The sequence below is a fragment of the Crocodylus siamensis genome, chromosome 2 (assembly GCF_052110815.1).
Source record: "Crocodylus siamensis isolate JL-2025a chromosome 2, ASM5211081v1, whole genome shotgun sequence".
Lineage (NCBI taxonomy): Eukaryota > Metazoa > Chordata > Crocodylia > Crocodylidae > Crocodylus > Crocodylus siamensis.
The window spans coordinates 185,262,059-185,275,399 of NC_143396.1; the positions used below are offsets into that span (position 1 = coordinate 185,262,059).

The following is a 13,341-nucleotide window of genomic DNA, read 5'->3' on the forward strand; positions in this document are numbered from 1 at the left end:
TTGACTTGTGTTTTATCCTTCTAAATATAACCAATAGAGTCTTCCACCTACTGACCATAAAGTTTTTGTTCAAGAGAACTTTGTCCAAAAAGGGGTCCAAAAGAACCGTGAAAAAGACAGAGTACTAGGCATTCACAAAGAGAGAGATGCTTTCTCTTTCCTCCCATCTTGGAAGAGGATCAATAAAAAAGAACAAAATGCGAGTACAGAAGCTTTCATGTCTATATTAATGGCATTGTCCATCCCAGAACTCAGATCCATCCTGTTCTTATCTATTACCCCGAGCATTCAGCACATGATCCCTCAAAGGAGAGATCAAGCAGCTGCTGTCTCTTTGTTAAGTACATAGGATTTTTCATTTATGGGTCTCATTTGCAAAAAGGCTTAATGGCAAAGATTTAGGGGACAAAGTGCACCTTGTAATGGTTGTACTTTAACATACAAAATCTAAGCCAAAGTACATATGGCTGTATTTGTTTTTTTTCCCCCAGCTTTTAACGAACGACAATCTGCATTAACTGCTTGCATACACACTGGCTTGGGATCTAGTAGAAAGCTATAAGATGAAATGTCTACTTCAGAATCGGAATTTTGAACATCTCTCTACTATGGAGGGTGATTATAAAAAGGATGGAGATAGACTATTCTCTGTAGCCACAGAGGACAGGACTGGGCACAGTGAACTCAAACTGCAGCAGGGGAATAAGCTACTCAGAGAAGTTGTGGAATCTCCATCCTTGAATCGTTTTAAAATCAGGTTAGACAAATATTTGACTAGGAATGTTTAATAAGAGATGATCTTGTCTTGAGCAGGGGATTGGACTAGATGACCTCCTGATGTCCCTGCTAGCCTTTCTATGGTTCTGTGATGCTGTTGTTCAGAGATGTTTGTATCTAAGGTTTTGGTTGGAAAATAGGGACCAGCTGTCAGCTTCAGCTGTAAGTCATGGTTCAGTTCCAGTACTTCTGATAGAGGGGTCTTTAACCCAGGATTTTAGTGTGTCTCTACTAAGCCAAACTGGGTGCATATACATCTACAATTAATGTGCCTGAATTTTCTCCACAGAAATTTCAGGCTCATTAAAACATTCCTGGATGTGTGTTTACACATGCATCCAAGTCAGGAGCAAATTGCGCCCAACAGGAACAGGCCAGTCCAGGGCTGCTCCTGTCCTGCTCTGAGCCCCCTGCAGCAGCCAGGGGGAATCCAGGCTCCCTTGGGTGCCAGCACCTAGCTGTTCCAGCTCTAAGGGCAGCCCTGGTCTGCATGGGAAGGAGTGGGGGGGAAGCTGTCCTGGCTCAGCAGGCAGCTACCTGCTAGCCCTGAACAGATTGGTACCTGTGTCCCGATCTCCATGGGGCAGGGAGAGCTGTCCTGGGTGCCAGGCAGCTGGCTCCCAGGCATGTGGAAACCCATGTAGAAATTTCCATGTGGCTAGAAGGCAGTTGCTCAGCAGCCAGGACAGCTCTCCCAGCCCTGCAGAGTTCTGGATGGGTCCCAGTATCCACGTGGCTGGGAGCCACCTGCCTGGCAGCTGGGACAGCTCTCCCAGCCACGTGGAGATCAGCACAGGTCCCAATCTCCATGTGGCTGGAAGGCAGCATCCCACCTAACTGGGACAGCTCTCCCTGCTCCCTGTGGTCCCGATTCCTAGGCTGACCAGGAGCACTTTGCTTCCAGTCAGTGTCTACATACGTGCTTTGACACATGAGTTTAATGCCCTGATTTCTATGGGTATCTGTATCTATAGGTGCTAAAAAATGGCACAATAGACTAATCTAGTGAATAGTAATTGCTGCATCAGTGATGCTTTACTGTGCATAAGATTAGTCTAATGTGCAATAAAGTATCTGTAGGCACACCCACTGCTGAGAATTGGAATGTATTTTGTCAGGTGTGTTGGCATTTAACACTTACCTAAGGTTAACCCCCAAAGTCCATTGAAGTTAACGGTAAGACTCCAGCTGACTTCAGTGGACTTCAGATAGGATTACACTTAGAAATCTGCACTGAGGGCAGGGTACAGCTGTTTACAAGATTTAATCTAATAATGTCCTCCAGCTAATAGAGAGAAAAACTCAACCATGATGAGATGGTAGTCAATTATAGTCCCATAGCTCCCCTGGCATTACTTATGTAGTCATTGTTTATTACAGAAAATTAAGAAACAAAATTATCTTGCTTATACCATATAAGATGCTAAAAAAATCTAGGCCCAAGTTAACCTGTCACTCAGAAATGCTTGATGTCAGTTTGGGTGTTCTGTCTCTTTCTCATGTCCCTTTTAGAGTCAATATACAGGTACTGATTTCTCCCATTTTGATTTGGCAATATTTTACTGGCACTTTACATAGGTGTAAATGATTACATTAGGTGCAAAGGCAATGAAGAACAAACCCTTTTGTTTCTGAAATCTCCTGTCTTTAGAAAGAATCTCTCCAGGTCAGGAATGAAAGGGATTAGCAGACTAGGAGAAGAATCCTTAGTAATAAATGAAGGTTATTAGGCAACAATTTTCAAAGCCCATGGGGATATTTAGATGCCTATTTTTAATGGTAAGTGAGCATCCAAACCCCCTAAGCAGCTCTGAACACTCCAACTTTAGCCTTCACAAAAACATTTTCTTTTTTAAAAATTCATTTTATAAAACCTTTTATGACAAATAACCCACGACTGCCATGTCACAAATCTCAAAAGGGCCTTCACCCAACAAAGACACTCCTCAGGAGAGAGAGATCATTTTTTTGAAACAGCCACCCAGATACCACGTGAAGATTTGCTGTAGTACAAAAAGAAAATCCCCACGAATTGCATACCGTTAATTATGACATATCACCTTTCCCTAGAACCTATATGGAAAATCCTCAAGCAATTGCAACCTATACTAAAAAAAGACCCAATTCTTAGAGATCTTTCCAGCACCACCCATCTTAGTCTTCAAACAAGCACCAAATCTCACTAACCTCATCATCAGAAGCAAAATCCCTATGGCCCAAGCCATACCAAATGGTTCCAGACCATGCCAGGACAAGAAATGCAAAACCTGCCAAAAGATCTCCACCACTCCCACAATAACTACGCCTCACAATAGAACCGTCATCATTCCTGGATCTTACACTTGCACCTCCAGAAATGTTATATATTTTCATCCAGTGCACCAAATGCCCTGACGGAAAATACATAGGAGAGACCAAACAACAACTGCACACCAGAATGAACGCACACTGAAAATCCATCAAAGACAAAAATATCCAATTACCTGTGGGGGCACATTTCTCACAAGACAATCACTCCCTGTCTGACCTTTCAGTTCTAATTCTCAAAGGAAGCTTACAAAACACCTTCCATAGATGAGCCTAGAAACTTCACGTCATAAATCTACTGGATACAAAAAATCATGGACTCAGTATAGACACTGGATTTATGACGCATTACAACCTGTCTGACATCTGATTCATCAGGTACCTGCCTGAAGTTATCATTTGCATTCCCCACCCCAGCAAGCCCCCTTCCTCACTTCTCCTCCTTCTCTACCCCTAATTTCCAGCCATTTACTTTTTCTCAGACTCCCTCTTTTCTACCTGGGAGAACTCATTACTACAGTAGAGTCTCCCTTGCTTACCTTCAGCATTCCTCCACCCATGTTTCCCCCCTCATTCTGTCTCCTTCTCTCCCTTCTCTACCCATTATTTTCCTCATTTCTACCTATTTACACTCTCACTGACCTCCTGTCACACGTTTAGCTTCTTTTGTTCCCTGGAGATCTCAGAACAACAGTAGAGTCTCCCTGTGCCTGAAGAAGGGTATCTGTGCCCGAAAGCTTGCCAAGAGCTTTGTTCCAGCCAGTCAGTTGGTCTAATAAAAGATATTGCATCTACCCAAAGACCCTTGACTGCCTTTATGACAAATAGTTTTTAAAAATGCCACTGTTTTGCTCTGTATTAAAAATCGGCAAAATTGACCTTTCACACTTCATTTCCTTACCAATGTGCTGACAACTGAAAGTGGTGGGGTCTTTTGGAAGCGAGTGAATTAAGAAATGAATATCCCATGAGTTTCAGGAGGAGACTCCATGAAGTCACATTCTGAACCCTATACACCCTACAAACTGCTAAATGACTGTTTAGCCGGCATCACTGTAGAGGTGTGGTGGTGAATTAGTGACACATTCACTTTTCACATCTGGGAACCTGGTTCAGTGTCAGGCTCTCTTGAAACAAATGTCATAGTGACATCCAATGGAAACTCAAGCAAACTTTCAAAGCACCGTCTGTCTGAGTAGAATTCAGCACAGTCACCTCACCAGATTCTTGTCTGCGTGGTCCCACGGATCCAAACTTTTGACCGTATATGGGTAGTTAGGTGTATTGGCACAGCTGCCTGCGGAGATGATGAGGGAGATCTGGGAAGAGGATGATAGGCATGTCCCTCAATGCACTCATGCAGTGATTCTCAACCAGATAGCTCTAGTACCTCGCAATGTTATCCTTAGAAGGGTGTGACAGGGTCTCTCACAAATAGTAGCACTGCTTGGGGTGCAAAGACTTTTGCACAATTCATAGGAAAAACCCAGAGATTTCAAACAGGAGTCTGCAGTATCAAAACCACTCAGACCTGCTGCAACCCTTCTGTGTCCTTTGCAACAGAAGACATGCTCCCCACGTTTTTACACACATACACGCTCCGCACACACGTACACACATGCTCCACGTGCGCACACACATGCTCCCTGGGTTTTTACATACACGCAACACATACACACACCCACCAGGTTTTTACGCACATACACTCCTGACATTTTTACACAGATGCTCCATCCACACATGCTCCACACAAATACACACACACACATGCTCCCCATGTTTACACACACACAACCAGGGCTGTCCCTAGCAGGGGAATGAATTGGGGCAACTGCTCTGGGCCCCGTGCTTTGGGGGCCCCACGGAGCTGGGCCGGCTTCACATCTGGCCATTCGCCACCTAGGCCCGTCTCCCCCCGGGCCTCACAGGCTGATTTACCCAGTCCCACACCCTGCCACGGTCGTCTCTGCACACAACACGTGCACACACGCACTCCCCAGGTTTTTACACACACACACACACACACTCCTGACATTTTTACACACATGCTCCATCCACATACACACGCTCCCCAGGGTTTTACACATACACTCCCCAGGTTTTTACACACACCCACTCCTGACGTTTTTACACACATGGCCCATCCACACACACACACACACACACACACTCCCCAGGTTTTTACACCCCCTTAGGTTTTTACACACACATGCTCCCCAGGTTTGTACACACACAACACATGTCCGTGCACACTCTCGCTCCCGACATTGTTACACCCACAACGTCCATCCACACACATGCTCCCCCCCCACACACACCCACAAGCTCCCCAGGTTTTTGCATACACTCACCAGGATTTTACCTCCCCCCGCCAAGGTTTTTCCACACGCAGACACGCTCCCGGGTTTGCACACGCACACGCCGCCCAGGCCTGCCCTAGAGGCGGGGGGTGGGGAGGCGTCGCCCTCCCGTTACGCGGGCGGGAGGCAGGCGGCTCCTTTAAGGCGGGCGGCCCGGGCAGGGCGAAGGCGCGATGCTGCGGGCAGATGTGGCCCTCGGCTGCCGCCCGCGGGTGCCGGCGCTCCCCGCCTAGCAGCGGCGCTGGGGCTTGGGCAGCCTCCCCGGAGCCGCCGCGGCATCGCCCCCCCTCCCCCTCCCGCCTTCGCCTCCTGCTGGGCGGGCTGCGCGGGATGCGCCCCGGCTAGGGCTGGGGACCCGCCGCCCCCTCCCGTCCCCGCCGCCCTCGCGCCATGGCCTTGGCTTTCTGCGGCAACGAGAACAACTCGGCTGCCTACAACGTGGACAACGGGGTGCTCAACAACGGCTGCTTCGTGGATGCCCTCAACGTGGTGCCGCACGTCTTCCTGCTCTTCATCACCTTCCCCATCCTCTTCATCGGTGAGTGGGGCGCCCCCACCCCTCCCCCGGGATCCCCGCCTCTGGATCCCCGCGCGCACAGCTGGAATGCAGCGCGCAGCGGGCGCGGGGCGGGGGAGGTATCTGCATGTGCAGCAGCCTGACCCAGTTTCCCGGCGCCCCTGGGCAGATGCTCTGCCATCCCCCCACCCAGACCTAGCAGGACGAGCCCATCCCGGCTTCCTTCGCAAAGGATTGCTGCCGGAGCACCTGGGATCTGCCTCTCTCCTCTATTGCAGGCAGAAATCAAATTCCCTTGCCTTTGACTTTGAGGGTCAGGCTGCGAGATCTCACCCCTTCTTGTGTCCCTGCTGGCTGGGTTCGTGGTCTAGGGTAGATTATTAGGAAAAACTTTTTTTCTTGGAAGGTAGTAAAGCACTGGAACAGGCTACCCAGAAAGGTTATAGAGTCTTCATCTTCTGGGGTGCATCTACCCGTGCATGTTGATGCGGAGCAATAAACTCTGGGGCTTATCACACCACAGTTTATTGCTCCCGGGCACTGCATACACACTCTCACACACCATCCAGCCCTGTCAGCATCTGCATGTGTGCAGCTGCAGAGTAAAAAACTTTGCCCTAGGATAACACTTGTATTACCTGCTGTGGAGTTTATTAGTTTACACCAGGCTAATAGCCCTACAGTCTAGATGCCAAAATGTTTACTGCAGAGCTAATTAGTCTACTCCTCTTATGTAGACATGCCCCCTTGGAGGTTTTTAAGTCCTGGGTAGACAAAGCCTTGGCTGGGATGATATTGTTGGAGTTGGTCCTTCTCTGAGCAGGGGGTTGGACTAGATGACCTTCTGAGGTCCCTTCCAACCCCCATTTTCTATGATTCTGTTATCTCTGTTTAGCGTGTAGGCAGCCCTCAAAGGGTTATTAGTAATAAGACACATTCATGGGTTAGCAACTTGCTCCCCAGGCACTGGAGAAGCCCAAGGCATCCTGCTTAACCATGCCATGCTAAAATGTTAAGTTCAGATCCTGATGCAGTTGTGGATGCTTGAGCCTATCAATGCTGCTCTCACCCTGTGGTTGGGTTATTAACACTACTTGCTAAAACATAAATGTTACCATTACCCAAGTAAGTAGCTTAGCTTTTCATAGGATAAAGAGTCTTGATGAAATAACAGAGAAGGACACTTTTCTGCAATCCTTGGGCAGGTAAAGCTGCTCTTGAAGTCCACGTGAAAATGTGTATTGTGAGAACTGAATAAAAACTAAGAGGAGGATGGGGGGGTTTGCTTTATTGACTTTGTCAGGTAAAAGAAATAAGACTCAAATACATTTACTCTTAAAGTTAAGGAAGTCTGACAAGTGAACAGAAACATGCTTTGTATCAAAAGGGCATTTTTATTGGAAGTAAACAATGTTGGTCTGCCCCTGAGGTGTATGTGGTACTGGAGATGCCGTTGTATCAGGGGTGGGCAAAATGCAGCACAGGGGCCAGATGTGACCCGCCAGGCCATTCTATCTGGCCCGTGGGGCCCTTAAAAAATTTAGGAAATTAATATTTATCTGTCCCTGGCTGCCTGTCATGCGGCCCTCGATGGCTTTCTAAAACTCAGTAAGCGGCCCTCTGCCCAAAATAATTGTCCGCCCCTGCACTATATGGTCCAGTGGTTGAATACATTTGTACTTTACTTCTCAAACTTGGAGTCCTGATTCTGTGTAAATTCCAGGTTAAAGGAGTTTGGTAGTTTAGTTTTTGGATAACACACAATAACTTTATAATTCTTCTACACCCTTGTCCTTCGATCATGAAAGTTCCAATGTTAGAAAAACAGAATTAAAGTTCAAAACAGAGAGTAATTTGAAGAGTTCTCTAGGGGAAGTAAGTGCTGCATAGTCTCTCTTCTACCCGTGGCTTTCTGCGATGTTCTTAGTCCTTCATGTTCTTAAAAACCATACAGCTCTGGCACGATTTAAAGAATGGGAGTTTCAAAGTAACAGATGATATTTATTTCAGTTAAGAAGTGTTAAGTTATTTATTTCAGTTAAGTGTTTGATTACTTTAAGAAACATACTTTTTTAAAGTTAAATTGAGGAATGTAAATTGCACAGGTTTTATCACATGGTATTAGTAAAAATAATGAATTTTAATGGCTTAGTTAAAAAGGTTTAATATATGTAATTATTTGGAAACAGGTTGTTAAGACTGTACTGGAGACTTATGTTGTATATTCTGTCTTATTGTTTATACTTTGTAAGTTAGTAATTATACAATAAGTGCACAGCTCTGCAATCACTTAAACATGCATAAGTAGTTTTATTGATTGGAGTGGGTTTACTCATATGAGCAAAGTTATTAATATGTAGCAGGGCATAAATATGTGACTCAGATTTTTTTTTCCTGTAAAACGTGTATGCTTAAGTTCTCTCTCGTATGATTTTTACAACCACTCTAATTCTTGGAAGTGCACAGAAAGTATAACATCATTCCTAGTGTTACATTTTGACCATACATATTTCTAACATTCTCCAGTTCACTTATATTACCTTTAAAAGCAAAGTGGTCAGTATGTTCAGTTTAGAATGTTTTATGAAAGGGGTTTGTGGGTGTATTAAAAATCCTCATGATGATTCTGCTTTTACATTTAGGATGGGGAAGTCAGAGTTCCAAAGTTCATATACATCATAGCACATGGCTGCATTTTCCTGGCCACAATTTACGTTGGATCTTGACTTTCATCCTTTTGTTTGTGCTGGTGTGTGAAATAGCAGAGGGCATAGTGTCAGATGGGTAAGTGGATGCATAGCTTCTCTTGATAACACCAACTATTTTTAAAGGGTCTCAATGTAAGTACTAACTCCCTGTCTAAATTTTCATCTAAATCATTTGGCTTGGAGTAAGCATGTAATCTGTATTCTTGGTGATTAACCTACAGACCTTGTATCAGAAATTCCATAGACCTTGCCAAGTATGCACACACACACAAATGGCCTTAATCATTTTTAGTTCAGCTTAATGACATTATCATTCCAACGAGAAATTGTAGATAAATCCTGACAATTCAAGCAGATGATGACATTTTAATGACATTTTTTATATATCTAAGGGCCTGATCTCAGTCCTTACTCAGGCAAACTCCCCATGATATTATAAGTGTTCCTCCATGAGCCAAATTGTACTTCCCTTAACAAAAGAAGTCCTTCTCACACAGGTTTTACACTGTAATAGACTTCAACAGAGTGGGTGTGTCTACACATGCAGTTAGTGTGCATGAATAAACTTCAGAGCTTATTGTTCTGGAATTTATTTCTGAGCAGCACACTGAGCCTGGTTAGAGCAGCCCTGGCTGGCAGCAGCCTATGCTTGCTCTGACTGGTCTCAGTGTGCTGTGGAGGGCCTGGCTGGGGCATGAGGGTGCTTCGGTGTGGGGCTAGCTGGCAGGCAGCCCCTGCCCTGAAGTACCTTCTGCCCCAGCCAGCTGGGCAGTGTCTGCACGTGTACTGCTGCACATGAAAAAACACGGAGTCAGGCTAGTACTTGTATTTATTAGTCTTGTGTGCCATAATAGCGGTGCACATCTAGATGCAGAGAGGTTTTACTTCAGAGCTAATTAGACAGTTCTGCAGTAAATGTCTGGTGTATATGTGCCCCTTATGTAGCATGAGTGTGCCTGAGGAGAGACTCCATCCCATTGTCTTCAATGGACCTACTCACAGTACTATAGAAAACAGGATTTGACCCCCATCAATGTAAATGTCTAGATAGAATGAATGCAAGAAGCAAAGGTTTTTCAGTGATTACCTTTTATTGGACCAATTGTGTAGCTGCGAGAAGCAAGAAGACAGGTCTCCCCCATCTTTCCTGGATCATCATGACTGCTGCAACACTCCAACCCAAAACTGAAGGAAAGCAGACAGAACCTGCTTCTGCTCCAATTGATATCAAATTTATTTTCTCATAGAAAAGAGGATTAAATTTGAAGTTAGGAATAGACTATTATATTAACATGATTATTCTTTCTTAATTCTAACATTACTTTCAGTTGGCACATCATCTGTATATATCTTTAAACTTGAATAACAAAATATGGGAGAAACTGTTGTAATTGAAGTAAGTCATATGATCCATGAAAGTGCTTTATGTTAACAAAAGTTAGAGGTGTGGAATGATTACTGATAGTGTTTTTCATTACTTTAAGGAGGTGTGATTGTATTTCACATTATAATAATGGATTGTGTAGCCTTTGCCATATTAAACAGAATTGTATCTCGGCATCAGTTATACCCATCTGTATAATAAGGATAAAAATATTTTCCTAATATTTGTCAAACACCAAGATTCTTGGATAGAAAGTCGCATGACCACATTTATAATTATGTCCTCTGAAAACTAAATATTAGGCAGGAAATCTCTCAATACTTAAAAGAATATTTTAGAAGGAGTTTGTCAAATACTGATTTTAGTTTTTCACTGTGGAGCTGGGGAATTGGTAGGGGGCCAGAATGCTGTCACCTTTGAAGTTATGTTTTGTTGTGAAGGATAGGGACAGAAATTACACATACACCAGTATAAGTGGTAGAAAACCAGTTGAAATCTGTAATACAATAGAAGTTCAGGGCACATAAGCCACTTTCAAAATGGCTGAAACTAGTTTAAGATAAACCTGGATGGATGTAGCATCAGACTTAACTGATTCAGGTTAAATCAGTTTATTGAACTTCTGTCCTGGATTCCTTCCAGATTCAAGTTAACTCACAGTCCCCCAGCATCCCAGGATGCTTTGCACCTTCCCTTAACTCCCTTCTTCCTCACAGGGTGGGCAGGCTAGCCTTGGCCCAAGCTGTCTATTCCAGCAGAGCAGGGAGGCATGCTCTAGCACCCGCACTCCTGTCCCTACCAGCTTCTGGCAAGGGCCACTGCAGGCTGTATTTCTAGAATCAAAAGTGAATGTCTCTTCACTTGCTTATTGGTTCAATCTGTGCAGTTTAGACAAAGCAAAGATTGAATTGATTTAGCCTGGGGCTTTTTGACTGTGCATAGCTGAAGAAAAGTCCTCCCAGTTGTACTACTTAAGTTGACCCAGAGAACTACTGTTGGATAATAAGTGCTGCCTAACAAGAATCAAAGCTCCTAGCTATAGGGTTGTGTCTCTGAAGCACTCAGAAGACTAGCTTGTGGTCCTCTGAATAAAACAAGCTTTTGTTCCTGTAGTGAAGACCCTCATCAGCTTCCTAAGGCAAAACAAGTCACACTATTAACAAGTCCTCTTGACAGCAGTAGACTGTCAAAGGGTTTTGCACCCAGGAATAGGCAGAGGCTATTGTGTTGCAAAGAAGGTTCCGAGATATGCTTTTAACTCGGCATTCCAGCAACTTACTTATTTGTAAGTAAACAGAAAAAGTATCACTGACTCAGTTCATGTTAGAGCAGATAAGACTATCTGTCTGAAGAGCACTACTGTTGAAACCTATGCAAAAGATGTGATCCCTAAGGTTTTCCCTGCTGGAAAATCTGTTGACCAAAAGTTTGGGTTTATTTATTAATATACAGGTAAGTCTTATTACGCCCAGTTGGAGTTGAGGGTCATCAAGCAGCACAATTGTATCAATTGCCTGGTGTCTTTTCCAGTCAGAACAGCACTCTCCACAAAAACCTCCTGTTCCAAATTGGTCTATATAGTTGTCTCTTCATGTGTGTCCATTCTCTTTGCAGCTCAAATAAGTGCTGGGCAAAATTGTTACCCTTTCTTTCCATTTAGTACAGGGGCTGGTTGGCCATTTTTGAGAGGAGAGAAGGGGGATTATGGTTTCACCCATCTTGGTGCAAGACAACAGAATTAGTTAACAATGTATAACAGAGCAAAAGTGGAGTAGTCCAGCTTCAATGTGTTTTCCTAAAGCTAAATACCCCTCATATTTCCTCTTGGACAGGTAGTTCTGTCCTACCCACAAAGCAAAGATATGTCTTCAGGTACCATCTATTTTAGCTTCATGGTCATTTGAAATTTTGTTTGCATACTTGTTAAAAACAGAACAGCCTAGCATTGATACCAGGCTAAAGTATTCTTCCATATTGCTAAGCTGGAGTATGAAATTATGGATTTCTTTAAAGCCGTTCTATAACATTGTAAGCCTTTGAACTTTTTTGTAATCATAGTAGCTTATTTATTTGGTAGAAAGCTTCCAAAGTAATTAAATTTTATAATTCATTTGAACTAAAGAGTCTAAAAAGACATTTCTTCTGAGACTGATCTTGCTGTCCTGGTTTAGGCAACACAGTACTCCAGTTGGTTTCCGTGAGAACTGAAGATGCATAGGGGCCAAATAAGTTGTTCCTTTCTCAGTTTAAGGAATTTCAGGTTTACCTAAATGATTAAGTAAATTTTATTCCTAAATCACTTGCACTTTAGAAAATCCCACCCTTACTATCAGGGAACAAAAATGGCGTCCAATTAAAAATTTAAACAGTATATACTTAACTATATAATGTACTTTTTTTTTTTTTTTTTTTTAGGATTTCAAACTCCCATCACTTGCATCTGTACATGCCGGCTGGAATGGCATTCTTGGCAGCCATCACATCTGTTGTTTACTACCATAACATTGAAACATCAAATTTTCCTAAATTATTAATAGGTATGTTCCACAATGTTGGAAACTGGATGTATGAATAAGTATGTTCCTATGTTATCTGTTTATTCTGTGACTGGCAGTAGCTGCTCATATTCTCAATGACCTAGGCTTCTGTTCTGTTTCTGTTTCTAGCTCAGCTTTGTTTGGATCCACTGATCCAACATCAATTCATATCATTTTTGGGGAAGGGTTGCTTTTTTGTACATCAATCTTTCCACCATTTTTAACTTCTTTGAACTGCCCAGTATTGACTATATATGGCATTTTCACTGGTGGATTTGGCCAAATGCTTCTGTACAAAAATTGGGGTGGGGAAGCTGTAGTAATTGTTACAAAGGAAGGCTCAAAATCCAAGTGTGGCCTAATCATGTCAATTTAGTATAATTCCATGCTAAGCTATAGTAGAAACGTGGAACCACCTAGAAGTTCTTCAAACCACCTAGAAGTCGGCATGGTCTCTTGAAATATGGGAAGAATCAGGAAACTTTTGCTGCTACTGACCTTCTCTGTGACCTTGAGCAGATTGCTTTTGCCTCTCTCTACTGTTTGTCTATTGCTTTGATTGTTCTTTATAAACTGCTTTTAGATTTTCTTAATGGAAGCAGTATACAAAAACTTAAGTCTTTTGTAATAAAAGTTTGGTATTATATACATTTGGAAGTATATAATCATGCTATAATACAACAAATATTACTGTTGACAGACATCCACACTGTGATTATGTGTTCTGTAAGGTATATCAGTGCATTTCAAA

At 43.3% G+C, this 13,341-nt stretch overlaps 1 protein-coding gene and 1 long non-coding RNA gene across 8 annotated transcripts in view; one reads left to right on the forward strand and one right to left on the reverse strand.

The window, feature by feature from the left end:
• The window catches only part of LOC149871467 (uncharacterized), a 32,990-nt gene extending 27,438 nt beyond the window's left edge, over positions 1 to 5,552 (reverse strand). For 2 of the 4 annotated variants that reach the window (XR_016440244.1, XR_016440242.1), the window contains exon 1: positions 5,436 to 5,538. This is a non-coding gene — a long non-coding RNA (uncharacterized LOC149871467). Of the gene's footprint in view, positions 1 to 4,299; positions 4,404 to 5,435 lie in introns of all 4 variants that reach the window. The other 2 variants (XR_016440243.1, XR_016440245.1) reach the window with 2 other exon arrangements.
• A 264-nt stretch (positions 5,553 to 5,816) lies between these two features.
• ABCC8 (ATP binding cassette subfamily C member 8) overlaps positions 5,817 to 13,341 on the forward strand; it is a 148,145-nt gene continuing 140,620 nt past the window's right edge. For all 4 annotated transcript variants that reach the window (XM_090032571.1, XM_090032572.1, XM_090032573.1 and 1 more), the window contains exons 1-3: positions 5,817 to 5,982; positions 8,604 to 8,745; positions 12,469 to 12,590. In XM_090032571.1, the coding sequence (XP_089888697.1) occupies positions 5,835 to 5,982; positions 8,604 to 8,745; positions 12,469 to 12,590 (412 nt within the window). In that variant the 5' untranslated portion in view covers positions 5,817 to 5,834. The remainder of the gene's footprint in view (positions 5,983 to 8,603; positions 8,746 to 12,468; positions 12,591 to 13,341) is intronic.